The sequence below is a fragment of the Necator americanus genome, chromosome III (genome assembly GCF_031761385.1).
Source record: "Necator americanus strain Aroian chromosome III, whole genome shotgun sequence".
Classification (NCBI taxonomy): Eukaryota; Metazoa; Nematoda; class Chromadorea; order Rhabditida; family Ancylostomatidae; genus Necator; species Necator americanus.
Window position 1 is genome coordinate 36,059,066 of NC_087373.1, and position 15,680 is coordinate 36,074,745.

At 37.0% G+C, this 15,680-nt stretch overlaps 1 protein-coding gene across 3 annotated transcripts in view; it reads right to left on the minus strand.

Annotated features, from left to right (window-relative positions):
* The window catches only part of RB195_012054 (uncharacterized protein), a gene marked incomplete at both ends in the record, with an annotated part of 91,703 nt that extends 76,524 nt beyond the window's left edge, over positions 1 to 15,179 (minus strand). For all 3 annotated transcript variants that reach the window (XM_064193733.1, XM_064193732.1, XM_064193731.1), the window contains 6 exons: positions 1,578 to 1,709; positions 10,674 to 10,827; positions 10,905 to 11,006; positions 11,800 to 11,911; positions 14,832 to 14,977; positions 15,120 to 15,179. In XM_064193733.1, coding sequence (XP_064051314.1) covers positions 1,578 to 1,709; positions 10,674 to 10,827; positions 10,905 to 11,006; positions 11,800 to 11,911; positions 14,832 to 14,977; positions 15,120 to 15,179 — 706 coding nt within the window. The remainder of the gene's footprint in view (positions 1 to 1,577; positions 1,710 to 10,673; positions 10,828 to 10,904; positions 11,007 to 11,799; positions 11,912 to 14,831; positions 14,978 to 15,119) is intronic.
* Between the last annotated feature and the right edge of the window lie 501 nt (positions 15,180 to 15,680).

The following is a 15,680-nucleotide window of genomic DNA, read 5'->3' on the forward strand; positions in this document are numbered from 1 at the left end:
TAAAAGTCAGAGGTACACAGTTAGTTTAGAACTAAATAACAGATTTACTGTTGTAAAAAAATTGTGTGAGGATAGAAGATACCATAACAAAATCGCGCAAAAAAAAGAAAAATTATTCAAGTATCGTGCGAGAACTGTTCCCCGAGCTACGTCTAAGCACGCTCCGAGAGGATATGTGAATGAAAGATACCCAGAAAGATAGAACAAAGCAGTGAATGACAGACGTATGAGAGAGTATAGAAAAAGAAAAGAAGGAAACGGGAAGAGAACAAGCGAATAAAAGAGAAGTAGGATGCAAAAGAAAAAAGAAACAATGAGATGGCGGGGAACTATTCTCGTCTGGATACTTGACCCACACAATGATGGAGATGGGGTATTTTTCAGAACACTGCTACTACCAACACTCATGAACGAATCAGCAAACAACATGTTGTGCCTGAGGCGAAAACTACTCTCCTATGAGTGAAAATAAACACTTATGTGGTACTTGAGGGCAAAATTCAACGCACTTGACAAAAATTTTTAAATTTTCACAATATCTATCTCTGAGTGGGAGATACAATTCCAGGAAATTGTATATACTTCAGGATAGTGGAAAAATAAATAGATACTGACTAATAAATAAATAAATAAACACTTGTAACTAGAATAACTAGAAAACCAAAACTAAAAAAATGTAACTAAAATAAAAAATATTACAAATTATAATTACCAAAGGAAAGTAGTAAGAATAGTACTAGAAATAATTATAAAATAAAAAAAAATATTTTCTGAATATAAGATATCACAATAGTAAAATAAATAGATATTACCCTGAGAAGGCAACAATTCACAGAAAATCGTTGGAAAATCCAGAAAAGAAAAAAATATGTCAAGTCTAGTCAAACCAGCCATAGGCAAGAATTCTGTAACATTCTATTCTGCAAATTGATTTTTTAAAATTAATGAACTTTTGATAAATTTTTCTTTTTCTCCGAAAAATCCCTACATTATCCCTGAGGACACAAAGGATTCTTGATTCCCAGGGAAACATCCATTAAGGGCGCTCTTTTTACGGGTTTAGCGACTAGAATAACAGCGCAACCAAAAGCAAACATAGGACCTCGTAATACGATCTCTTTGTATGTACGAATTCACACATTCATCGCACCTACGTGACTTAGATGGAATGAAATGCTCCGTGGAGTAGATCAAATTGATCAATCAATAAACGTGCGCAAGTGCAGGACTATGAACTCACATATTCATACGTTCACATTCGCACTTAGGTCCCATAGATGGAATAAAATACTTTTTAGAGTAGATCAAACTGATTAATTTATAAATATGCTCAAGCGAAACATTATGAACTAACATATTTGGACATACATATTTGTGTCTACGCCCCATAGATGGAATGAAATGCTCAATAGAGTAGATCAAATTGATCAATCAATAAACATGCGCAAGTGTAGGACTATGAACTCACATATCCCCCCACATTCACATTCGCATCTAGATGCGTCGTAGACGGACGGAAGAAATGTGCTCTTTAAAGTAGATCAAATCGAAAATCAATCAATAGCGGTTGAACTCACCATAGATAGTCGTACGTCGATTTTCTCTTGCAATCGTAACACTATCATTGGGATTTTTTCTGAACTCCTTACGTCGTAACACTTGTGGAGTTGTTTGTTCCTGTACGCAACAGCGCATCGCTGTTAACGTCTCTGAAAAAAAAATTCTAGTTAAATAAATGTGTGGATGAACGAAGTTGATTTTTTTTTTCTGTTCACAAAATTTTATTGTGTAAGGTCCGCAAATGTAGAGAATTCAATAAAAATCGTCGGGGACGTGCGGTGCGTAAGAAAATTGCGATGGCGTAATACGACGAGTGTTCAGTGTGGAATGTTGAAGGTGTAGTTGTTCTTTCTTTCGTAGAAAGTCGATGATGGGTGTGGATGGGTTGCTGGTGGTTCTGCGTCTATGTGATTTGATGTGTCGTCTCCTCTATATGTGTGTGTATGGATATGTGTGTATGTATGTATGTATGTGACATTGAATGAACACAGCGGGAACGGAACTAACCAGATCTTAAAGTAACTAGTTTTGAGACGTATGATTGATGTTATTTGAAAGTTACAGACACATTATATGAAGAGTAGAAGATCATTTGGGAATGAAGAAGTATGAATGAGTTCCTGATTTTTTTTCTTTCAAATAACTAACGATGTCATCCGGGAGCATATGGGAATATAAGGATAAAAAAAAGATAAAGTTTCTGGCGTTAATCAGTCCGCTTGGGATGCGCCCCCACGTTCACTTCAATTCAGAATCGTTTGAGGATTAGGAACGTGTAACTGGCCTTTACAGTGACTTGCGGTGGCTAACCGATCTGTGAAGTCAGTGGTTTTATCCTCCCAGACAAGGCTGGTACCAATTTATCGACCGTGGAGAGATGAAAGGCCTTGGTTGGCACTAGGGCGGATTCGAACCTCCGACCGATCGTGCAGGAAGTGGAACCTCTAACCGCTACACTACACCCGTACCCTATATGGGAATAAGTAATACAAATTTACACTATAAAAAATTACCAGTACATGCATACTATTACTATTTAGTTATTTACAGTGAAAAGTTGTAGATCTGTGCCCTTTAATAAGCATACTTTGGGTAGGACAAGTTTAGCTACCCCTTCTCTCTCCTCCTCCTCCTCCTTCCCCTCTAAACCTCACAACTCCCTCCGTGTTTACTCATTCTGAATACTGAACGGTGAGAATGAAAATACATAGGACAATAAATAAATAAATACATACATACATAAATAAATAGCTAAATAGTAATGTATGTATGTACTAGTAATTTTTTATAGTGTATATTTGTGTTATTTGCTCTTATATGCTCCGTTCATATACATATTTATACTGTAACGTATCATATAATCAATAAATAAATATATAATCAATAATATATAACCATGTAATCAATGAACAAATATATAATCAATAATATATAACCATGCAATCAACAAATAAATAAATGTCCAAATAAATACATAAGTAAACAAATTAGCGTCACCATCCCGAGGCCGAGGTAAATTCACTGATGACCCCGCCCGCCGCTTCTTCCCTTCGATATTGCATTTATTGAAATTCCAACCGCTTCTAACCCATTCTAACTTTTTGATACGGTAATTCACATGGAAAACTACGCAATGCTACACAGAAAATCGAAAGGTGGCCAGTTTTGCTCTGCTATGCTTGGTTACTCGTTCATAAATCTCAATCCTAGATCGCGTATCCATACTTCACTTAAGTACCACAAAGAAAATTACTGAAAGCTTTCCCGTACCCATTTCTATCAGCACATTAGTCAAGCTGATTTCCCGAAGCTGGCTTCTTTTAATTGGGTCATTTTCTGGGAACAAATCCAAGATGTTTTAATGGTTTGATCGAAGAATCAAAAATATATAGAAGTGGCTGGTATGCGCCTTAAAAATCGATCAAAACACAACAATCGATCAATAATCGCTCGGAAAAAAGGTGTACCATTTGCAGGAGAAGCATTTTAGAGTGGGACTTTTTTGGCGCACAAGAAATTCGCTTACAACTACTCACGGATGTGAATTATACAGCAAAGAATAGGAGAATTTTTCACTTAATTTTAATTTTTTTAAAATTGCATTTAATTTTTTTTTCAGTTGCAAAAACAGTTGAATGATGTTCAATGAATTTTATATGAAAGTTCGATTGTTAATGAGATGTGAAATTAAACTCCAGAATACAAATTAAGTCAGGAAAGGTCACAGAAAAAAACTCCCATAACTAAAGTTTTCTTCTAGTTGGAAAAAATTTTTACATATTTTGGAAGAAACGCTCTGCATAGCAATGAAATATACACATTTAATATTCTGGAAAAAAATCCCATTTCAAATCAATCATATAGTCAGCGTAAAAGAGAAGGCACATCCCGAAAATCTCACAACAAATTTTTTCCCTAATTTGGAATAAGTTCGCATCAAATTTAAAAAGAATACTATGTATAGAAGTGAAATATATACATATTCTGAGGAAAAGATCTTAATTTAAGGATATAGCTAAGTTTTAACGGAATAAAGTAAGCAGAGATTAAATTCAACACTAAAGCACGGCACGGATGACACGGCATATGGTACTGGACTGAATATCTGGTCGTTTTCACCCCGAGGCGCGGAAGCATACATACACATTCCCATATCTTTTCCCCGGATATGCCAACGATTCTTCTCGTCAGCATGTTTTTACAACTTTCGATGGATAGGATAGTTTTCGAAGAAAAAAAAACTACATTTTCGAACGAGAGTGACTGAAAAATATTGTTCGACAAGAGAGATATGGACTTCTTTACGAAAAGCGCAGACAAATTCAGAGACTGAGTCAAACGTCGTATGAACTACACTTTTCTCTCGAATTTTTTTTATTTTTGTAATTTTTACTTTATTTCAGCTATTATAGCAAAATTTACTAATTTTTACAGAATTGCTTGAGATTGCTCTGAGTGTATAGGCGTTCATTTAAGAGAAAAAAAAACTTAGAATAGCCAAAAACGCAGAAATAAGTTATGATTCGATGTGAAATTGTGAAAAATACTACTTACTTTATTATTATATTAATTACTAATAAAATGAAAATCTTAACTTATAACCTATTGAAATTAAAGCTATTGAATACTTGCCGAAAAAGAATTGTATTTTTTTAAAACGACGATTCGATTTTTTCCTGGTACTGCAGATAAAGACCGAAATAGCCAAAAAAAAATTAAAGTAAATTCCTAGTCAAAAATTAAATTCTTTATAAAAAAAAAACGCATTCACTCAAGATCGGAGCTCACCAGAGTAATCATCAATGATCATTAATCAATCAGTCAATGACTAATAAAGCAATCAGTAATGGAATCCGATTACGGTTAGCCCACAGTAACCACCTAGAACACACAGAGTGAATGGTTGTTTTTGTGCAGCCTAGTGTTAGAAAATCCAGAGAAAAGCGCACATGCATAGAATTTTAGAGCATTTTTTTGTCGAAACTTTAAAGCTTCACTTTGCAGGTAACTCGGAGGCAAATGTTGTTTCACGTATTTGAAGTGTGCTATTGGCGTGACACATTAAATATAACATGAATTTTTTACCTTCATAGAAAATGGACATAGTAAATGCGGTCTATTGCAAAAAATTTCAATTACAATACGACAATAAATGAGAGGAGATAGAATCGAATCTAAATGACACGCATGGATGTAAAAACAGCAAAGTATTAAGAAATGTGGACATTTCGACAACGTTAATCGCATTTTCTAGGCCGAACTCAAAAGAAGTATTGATATGTTAAAAATCATGGAACTAACCTGAGCGGGACAGAAAAAATACAGTTAGATGAGCGTGTGAACTCTGAGTTCAACTGCTTAGACTCAGCCGATCAGGGTCTTATTAATGATTGAAAAGAAAAGTTTCGTGAAATTTTCTCATCTTCAAACAAGATTTTCTTGAATCAATTGAATCGGTAATTAATTTATTTTATTAATTGTTTATTTTATTTATTCATTTTAATTGTTTATGTTTTGATTATTTACTTATTTTAATTGTATTTTATTTAAAAAAAAAGAAAACATAAATTCACATCCCAGGGCAGGTGTGGCGCAGTCGGTTAGAGGTCCGTTGTAACCACACGGTCGAGGGTTCGAAGCCGAAAACCAAGCCTTTCATCCATCCGGGGTCGATAAATTGGTACCAGAGTTGTCTGGGAGGATAAAAACACTGACTTGATCATCTGCCGGCCCCCGCAAGTCATTGCATAGGACAACACGCGTGCCAAAAACTTCAACGATTACGAATTCCAGTAAAACGCGTTGGCGCATCCCGAGTGGATTGATACGCCAGTGACTATTTACTTTAAATTCACTTCCCTATGCCGACTTGAAGATTGTTGAGTCGGAAATGTCATTTAAAAAATTGAAAAAACAAAATAAAAATTGAAATTAAAGAAAAAAGGCGCACAAAGCGTAACAAAAAGTTAGGAGGTACACCCACAAATTCAATAAGCACAAAATTTTCGCAGTTCAATGGTTCCGACGATTTTGACGAAAAAAAATTGAAAAAGATTCAACATTCTTTCAATGGACAAATGAAGAGCACTATGTGGCTACCTCTCTTCAAATTCAATTTTGCAAATCAATTTGAATCGGTGATGTCAGTACTTTGAAGAAGATAGGTCCAGACACAAAAAAAAACAACTCAATATTTTCAAGACGTTGCTATCTAAACGCTGCACGTTTGTGTTGTAGCAAATTCAACAATTCAGAAAATCTACAGATTACAAGTTTTATTTGAACTTTTATCTCTCAGTCTCAATATTACAGCACGACATTTTTTCATCCTGAAAATAACGATATTCCTGGCATAACAAAACACCTGGTGGTTCACCTCAAATTTTACATCTCAGTCAATGATCGATTTCCTTTTTTTATTTCCAATCTTTTTAAAACTTTCATGTACTCCGTTGAGAAAAATCCAGGGATAATTTATTAGTTTATTTCAACTTTTTACTGCATATTATGTACCAATATGGTTTGATGTGCGATTTCAGGCGAAGCAATATCCAGGAGAAATTTGATACTCAATACTTTCACTCATTGAGTTCACTACAAGGATGAAATTGCGAGTACGTTTGAAATTTTCCAAGCAAAAAAAAATCCCACAAATTGAACCTTTTTTTACTTTTACTTCAATTCTTCTACCTAACCAACTTTTAACTCCTTTTTTCCAGATTTTCGCTTATTTTTTCTGTTACGAAAAAAAAAATTAAACTGGTCCTGTTTTGTTTGTTTTGTTGAAGTTCGAAGAAAAAATCTTCATGAAATTAAAAATTCTATTAATTTCACAACTACAACTATAAAAACGACCATTACTGTATGTATTTGAATTTCAACAGCAAACACATCATAGAGCTGAACAAATCAAAAGCTAATAAAAAGAAATAAAACAAATAACCTGTCAGTTTTTCGGATATATTAATAAAATATTAAGAATGATGAAAATTTGAAGATGTAGGAGAGCTGAGAACGTCCAATGACACTTTCAATACTGGGCAAAGAATGACATCTGTTGTCATATGCGAAAGTCTCTTGGGCGTTCAGCGAGAGAAACAAAAAATCGACGCCTTCTCAAAAATATCCCAATTTTATAGGCGAAATAAGGAAAAACGAGCAGAACGAACATCAGGACTATAAACGCTAGAAACATTCGCGGAATTCCATCTTGGAAAGAAAATCTATTCAAATTTACGACCTTTCAACCTAACGCTACGGATGCGTCCGATTCAGGTAGCGTACAGTTTTTACCCGTAAAAAGTTGTACGGGAAAATTGCGGGCAATTTCCCCCTACAGCGCTCAACTTGGAAAGCACTAACAGGAAAATTTGTATCGAACCAAACGCTGCAAACGGCGTTAACGTGGTCGCTTTTTCTGGAACGTTTCCGCCAAATTTGACTGACACGGCACGATTTTCGGAATGAAAGTCATCGCACGAAATCTGTGCCTTCGGCGCCGAACCCATTCCAGATTCTCTCATCGATAACGTCTGTCGAGTAATTCACGCTGTTATCGGATCCGTAGTCCGTTCTATATGAGGATGAGCTCTTACCATATCTTTCCGTGAATCTTTCCAGCAATCAATACGTACAACATTACAAAAATAAAATAAAAATATAAACAATACAAGGAATACTAAATTCTAATGAGCACTGCTCTTTCTTGTTTCTGTTTTATGGCACAATTACGGGCGTTTTTTCAAATGAATAACTAAACACAGTAAAAAATTAACATAACAACATTAGATACAGTAATATTAGTGAAAAATTATGTATAGATGTCCTCGCTTGAAAATTGCCTATAATTGCTGTCGAATTTTTACCGTAAACCGAAGCGCAATTATTCACCTTTGTGGTGGTGCAATTGGATTCCGTTTTTGATAAATTCCCTTACCCATATCTATAAAGTTTACAGAATGATTTTCTTCTCAGAAAAGCGATAGTTCTTAGGCTAACGATCGTCGAAATTTCTCTCAACGAGAATGGGCTCCACCAAAAAACAAAAAGATTCCGAAAATAAGCCCTTCGAAAATGAATCAACAATAATAAAAAAAAAGAAATTCAAAAATAGAAATTAAAGGATAAAGTCTCCGACGTTTCACTCCAGTATGGATGTGCCTACTCCGGATTTTACTGCAACTCGTAGTCGTTGAGATTTTGGAAGGCGTTTTGGGCCATACAATGACTTGCGGGGGCCAACCAATGATCAAACCCGTATTTTTATCCTCCTAGACAAGTCTGGTACCAATTTATGGACCCGGAGGGATTGAAGGCTTGGTTTTCGGTTTTGAACCATCGACCACAGTGTGGCCACAGCTGAGCCTTTACCGATTGCGCTACACCCGCCATAAAGTGAAAATATAAAGAAATTTAAGAAATTAGTATATGAAAGATATAAAATAAATAGACCAGAAAACAACAATAGATTAAACGAATGAAAATAAACCGAATAGAAAGAAACACTTATCAAGTCTTCATAAATTTTCGAGAAACTTTATGACTTTCTTCGAGAATTGTCCTCCTACTCTCGGAGAACCACGAATATATAGGACAATTTTTCATAACATTAGCAAATTTATTTAAACAAGCTCTAGTAAATGTATTTAAACATCAATAAGCAAATAAAAATACTAATAATAGAATGATGGCAGCGATTTATTGCTTTCAATGAGTGATAGGATAATCGTACTACGTCAGCTGTTCTTCTTTTTTTTTCGGCAAACTTTTTTCTCAAACGTTTTTTTTTTTCGCTCAACGAAAAGTGCACAAGTGGAAAAAGGATTAAAATTATAAAAATGAATTATTTTGATGTTAGCTTACATTCAAACATCTGCAATGATAAAGAATAAAGGATTTAGCATTGAACAATCCCCTTAAGACGACACTGCTGTCGCATTCAACTTCACCTTTTTTTCTTCAAAGCCGCTCTAGCGGAAAAATTGAGGCGAAACGTCAAAAAAATCTCTAGAACTTCAACGAAAAAGTGACTATTTTGCGACCAAAAAAAAAAAAGCGAGGAAAAACTGGAGGAAACGTAAGGTAGGTAATGACCAAAAAGGTAAAAATTACTAATTTTGCAAAAAGTGATTAGACGTCTACGAGGAACATATGACAGAAATCAACCAATAAAACAAATAAATAAATAAAAGAAATAGTAAGGAAAACAAATATGTGACAGTAGAAAGCAAGCTAAATGATTTGTTAGAGATTTCTCATGAGAATCCCGTATGAGAATATTTGTGAAGATCCCGAGAAATTTGATCCATGAGAGATGGATTGAGAGGCTGGACGTTCTGGCTACATACACACCTCCAAGCGCCTACCTCTATACTAATGTGTACTATAACATTTTGCAAGCTTTACACAATTCCGCGAGGGGATTTTTCAAAACTTCGCACATTGTTTTGTAGTCTCGTTATGAGAAGTTTTAATGAGTTCGAATGACGGAAGTTTTTCAGTGTTTACAGATTTTCGCCACCTACAGCTGGTAGTGGGACACGGAGGAGCGGCACCGACCGGAACAGAGAAGTTAAAAAAAAAATGAAAAAATATACATAGTCCTTAGAATCCTACCATACATAACTGTGTAACAAGCAAAAGAAACTACAAAGACTACAGTTTGCTGAAATTTTTCAAAACAATTGTTGACATGGAATCGCTGTACGGAGAAGTTACGGATATTTATAGATTGATTAAAGGAAAAATCACAAATGAATCCAGAGGAAAACCTTTGTATAAAGACAAAAGAGAAAGCGTCTAATTCCAGCGTCTAACTAAAAAAAACCTATCTCAGCCATCCTGAGTCTATCCAAATGAATCCCGAACGGAAAAGGCTGAAGCCCACACAAAAACACTAAATCACTCCCCACAACGACGGCCCCAGCATCAACGATCCTCGCATATTTTATTGGTCACCGCCGCCAACGCCGACGCCGCCACTGCCCATCAAATCCTTAGGGGGCATCAATTTTTGGAAAATGGTAGGGGAAAAAGGAATCCTTCAAATGACGTTGACATTATTTAAATGGATGGTGAATCCAGCGCAAAAATTGCGTATTAGAAATAATGTTAGGGAAAAGTTCATCCGCGCTATCAACCCGTTTCACCTCAGTCAGTAAACAATAAATCAAACGTAAACAGTATTCAGGTAAATATAAACAACACTAGGGTCACAGTCACTAGTGACGCTACTTAGTAGAACAACAAAAACTATTAGATAAACCCTAGGATCGTCCCACTCCAGAAAAAAAAGAAGCCGTTTAGGCTTAAATTTTTTTTTAAATGGAAATACCGCAATGAGCGAGACTACGCATTTCAGCGGGAACTGCAATGGAAAACGTACTAAGTGGCGAAAAGTATCGATGAGATCCTGAGTAGAAAAACAAATCAAATTTAAGTGTAAGACGGGAAGTTGACTTCTATCGCAACGATAGAGAAAGCAAACCGTGAAAAGTTCCGGGAATTTTCATATTTTTTACGTATACCCGAAAATTCGATCCGAATAAATTTTCTTGAACTTTCTCGAGAACAAGGATTTCTAGAAACTTCGGAGAATTCTCTACCCGACATACCTTCGTTCTCGCATAATGCTTGTCGGCTCATCGCTGCCATGAAACTTGCTTGCCGTGGAGCATTTCTTGGCGTTAGAGCACCATTTTCGGAAGAACTATCAGGAAGTGAAAAAGTTGATGTTAAAACGTCAGGAGTTGACGGTTTTTGGATCTTCTGAACAAAAAAAAAAGAGAGAGGGAATTATGCGGAAGAGAATTGGAAAAACAGAGAATAGCTAGATCGACAGGTACCTCGGGTACTGTATGTACACTTTTTCTGTGAGAGTCGGAAGGCGACACTGGAGGAGGGTATGCGTTACCACGGCGTCTATCGTAGGGAATCAGGTACGGATTCTGGAAATGAAGTGTTAGAGAGATACAAAAAAAAAAAACAAAAACAAAAAGAGAATGGTGAAAAATGCATGAACGAATGATCGAATGAGTGGATGGATGAAACGGTGAGTGATCGAATGAATGAGTGAACGAATGAATCAATGACTGAATGAATGAGTGATCGAATAAATGAATGAATAGATGAATGAATGGAAGGATTGTTAGTCGAAACGTGAAAACCAGTGAAAATAGTTTACAACTGAATACCAGGTCGTATGTAACTGTGTCATCCATAGTTGTTGTTTAGAATAGAAAAGTGATGATGGGTGTATGAATAAATGAGCAAATGGATGAAATAATGAATAAATGAGAGGATCTTTATTTAAAAATGAAAACAAGTAAAAAAAACAAGCAAAACGAACAGTTATCAATTAAAGAACAGATAATACATGATAATATAGATATATGAACGAATGAATGATTAGATAAAATAATAAATCTCTTTTTTTGTTTTTACAACTGTAGATATTATTGATACATATAATATAACAGTTAAAGGTGATAAGATGATGACTTAGAGGAAAAATCGTAGAAAAAAAACATAAAAACGAGTAAAACACTTGAAATGAAAAGTTAAGTGTTAAAGACCATATCATATGTGACAACATCTGTAGTTGTTAGAACAACGAGAAAATAAGAAAGTTGACGAAAAATTCTGGGATAAAGATATGAAAAGCGAGAAAAAGACCATAAAAACTGATTATTTCGAAGTGTTTGACAAAAACCAATCAGTAAACGTAAGCAAATTTCTTACCGTCATCGGTTTCGGATTTATAGCCCACGTTGAGAGTACTTTAGGTTTTGACGATAGCGCCGTTTCACGATCCACATTCCATGATGATTGAGCCGAACGTATAAACAATTGACTGAAAAATTCATCACAAATCAGAAAAAGAAAGAAAAATTCATCAAAAAATGAAAAAGTGTTTCTTTAAACATCACTACATACACATTGAAAATAGAAGTAGATCAATCCAACCAGTGAGATATTTCTAGGAAAAAACTACAAACATGAAAAATAAATAACATAGAGAGGAGGCGAGGACTGTGGACCCCGTGCTTTAATTAAGAAACGTGCAGGCGAAAAAAAAATAATAGGAAGAAAATCAAAACCAGTTCCGACCTATTTCCCATTGCTTTACGCATCATTCCCCTATGAAATTTGAGGAGGTATTTACACACATGTTTGTACATGTCTACTACGTGCATAAACAAACAAACAAAGCTGTATAAAACATGTACATCTCACATCCTACAGCAAAAAACAAGTTCGGACATGTATACGACGCGGGCGTATGTATTTCCCGCACAGAATACGACTGGTTTATGTGCTTGCCTTGTTTACATTCTCCCTGTTTATTTACATATTTACACTGAGAGAGGAAGAAGCAATTACGATATGCTAACTATAAAGCAACTACAATACGCTGATGTTGTCCTGACTGTTCGCTCCGCGACCCCTAAGGAAGACAGCGACACGTTTCAGTTTGGTCCCCACACGATTCCTACTGTTGTGTCGTTTTGTTCTTTTTCGTCTGATGGTACAAGAGCCACCAGCTGACGATCGTGCCAATTTCACGCGTTCGGCGCATGGGACCCAAGGGATTCTGGATTGTCAGAGGCATATCACTAGGCGGTTTACTGGGGTCCCATGGGACCAACCAAACCCGTCTCTCTGTTTTCGTTTATTTTCTGGGAAATATAAGCATTTTTCTTTGCACACTAGGACTAGGGGATAATAGAGTACGCACTCAACTTATGGTATCCCAACCAAATTTTTCCCGATGGAAGTCTATAGGGGTTTTCGACCCCGCCAATAACGGATCCGGAGAGGACCGCTCTAACTGCTGGAAATCAATGCTACGTACTGATAGGGATGGGGGTGAACTATGGTTTCGGAGTGATTGTGACGATGGATTAAGGTATACTTCCTCAGGGACGTCCTCTATGTTCCACAAGCCACGTAACAGACATCGGCCAGGAACAGCTCAGTTCACATGGACTCTGCCTTGAAGAGTAATTCTCGTCAAGTGGGGAAGGGTCAGGAATACGGTAGCCCGCAATTTTGCACATAAGATTCCCTATTGCGGAATAGTCATGGCTAGGCTTCATCAGCTTCCTTTTCAAGTTTCAGGAAGTGGATGGAAGGGCGGTGGCAAACCTACCTTGACCCTCCCTCCTCAATTTCCTCCGCGCGTTTCCCTCCCCTGAAGCAAACAGCGCCTCTCTTTGCTCTTTTTCGTCATTGGGGTCAAAAACTCGCAGTGTTTTTTGGGACCCAGTCAATTTTGGCTGCGTGGACTGTTCCAGTCATCGTCCTAACATCAACAGAGAGGAATCCTGCTAAGCTACGCTGATCAACGACACTATCCATCGTTCCTGCAGATGTCGAGCCACTGTTGCGTACGGTAGTGAACTTTCGAGAAAGATTTGGATATCTCTGTCAATCCAACACGCTGATAACCTCCTCTTCTCTGGTAAATTATTTTTAGAAAAAAAATTGAAAAAATCTTATCTGCATGCTCAGTCATATATAACGAATCAAGCCAGCGGCGCCCGAATCTTTGTGTTCTTCGCCAGTTTTCAGCAAAATTTCTGATACAAATTAGGCTAAGACTGGATTAGCCACGATTACTCGAACTCGATTTTTATTCGTGATAAGGTCAGGGCCGATATTTGTGACGCGAAAGATCAGATTTAAAGGCATCACCCCACGAATCTGAGGTGGTGCGGGTTTCAGGTGGAGAGTTCCTATACGGGGTCGTAGATTATCGGAGGAGTGTGATTCCGTCCTCTTCTTCTTAATTACCGTGAAGAATGGCCCGGAAGATGCGGCGCGTGCACAAGGCTGGCGCGCTCCAATCAAACTCGTTGTAGAAAATAGCGCCCCGGAACGCTCAAAGCCGCATCTTCCGGCCCGTTTTTACGGCAATTAGGAAGAAATTGACGGAATCACCTTCCTCCCCATAATCTACGACCTCGTATAGGCATAACCCACCTGAAACCCGTACCACTTCAGATTCGTGGGGCGATCCCTTTAACAGATTTTTTCCTGTGAAAAATTGAAGGTTAGTTTTGGAAATTTGGAAACATTCGTATGAAGTGGATCATTAATTATGGAGAATAATGCTCTATATATGCTAAATTTTTTCGAAATTAAGATAAACAACTTTTTTTGGACTGAGAAATATTCTTTCTTTTTTTTTACACAGTTCTCTCCAGTCTTTCTGATAGAAGTTTAATAGTCACTTCCAACATTCGCTTGACGAAAAACTATCTTTCAGTCAATTAAAAAAAAAACTGTATTATTTATTGGAACCAATATTTATTTGTTTGAAGGCAGCGCATCGCGAATTTGACTGTGTTGGGTCCCACCGGGAATAGATAGGGTCACGTGTGTAGTCCACGATCATGGGAGTAATCACGTTCAATTCTCCTTAGCAAACCGGGAAAAGGACAGTGATCCTGTCTCTCCAACGATGCAACTTGCTACGCAGTGGAACGCAGACCACTTTGTTGTTGTCTAACCTCCGCAATGTAACTTATACAGTTCATATAAGCAGAAGAGTCTGTCCTATCGGCACAAACGTGGACGCGTTGCAGACTGCCTGCGTCCTACAAGCCGTACTAAGTTGCATCGTTGAGGAGACTGAGTCACACGGTTTCACACGTTTTTCTGAGTTACTAGAGAGAAAATGAGTGTCTATCTATTCGTGGAGCGATCATAACATCTTCAGTTTCGTGATACACTGCCGTTAAAGTAGGATGGCACGTTCTAGTACTCGCCTATAAGGTGGAGGAGCAGTTTTTGGTGGAAAAATGACGTCGTAACCGGGCGGAGACGGCGAAACATCATCATCGGACACTCTTAACGGTCGAGTAGTCGATAGGGTCGGACGCATCTCTTTCAGTAACGCGTCGATTCTAGCTTCCTTAACATAATAATCAACGTTGGATAAACTTCTGGAGCTATTTCATCAAGTAACCCGAGAAAAAAAAAACCCAATGGTGACAATAAAAAAGAAAACAAAAAAAGTAAAAAAGAAAAGAAAAAGAGAAGGAACAACAATGAACCTGTGTTAGAGCATGTTCACTTCGTGATCCTCGTAAACGACGTGTCGTACAGTAATCCATTGTTCAATAACCTAGCCTCCTTAATAATCTGAAGAGTTGAAAAATAAACAGAATTGTATTCGGATCCAAATAAAAGCATCCATAGTACAATGAGAGAAACCAGAGTATATCCCGAAGTTTGTAATCCGATTACGATAGGAATCGGAATTACCGATCGCTTAAAATTCCACAAAATCTATTCCGGGACTCCAACGCACATAAATCGTCCCGATTTGCACGTAAATACTCCCGTGGATCCCGCGTAATATACAGTACGATCAGAAATTCGCGGCGGGACCTTCGCGTAAATCTTTCTTTGGATTGTGCACTGCAGTCATTTGCAGCGCTACAATGATGTTCGCAGTTATTTGTGAGTGGTTGAGAGAGCCGTGCCGCCTAGTACGTAACCACTCACGTGATTTTGCACCATAAACCAAAACTTTTCAACCAGACTATAACCAGGTTTTCTAATCGCATTGTAATGAATACCAGCCAGTATACTAGGGATTTTTTTTTCTGGAA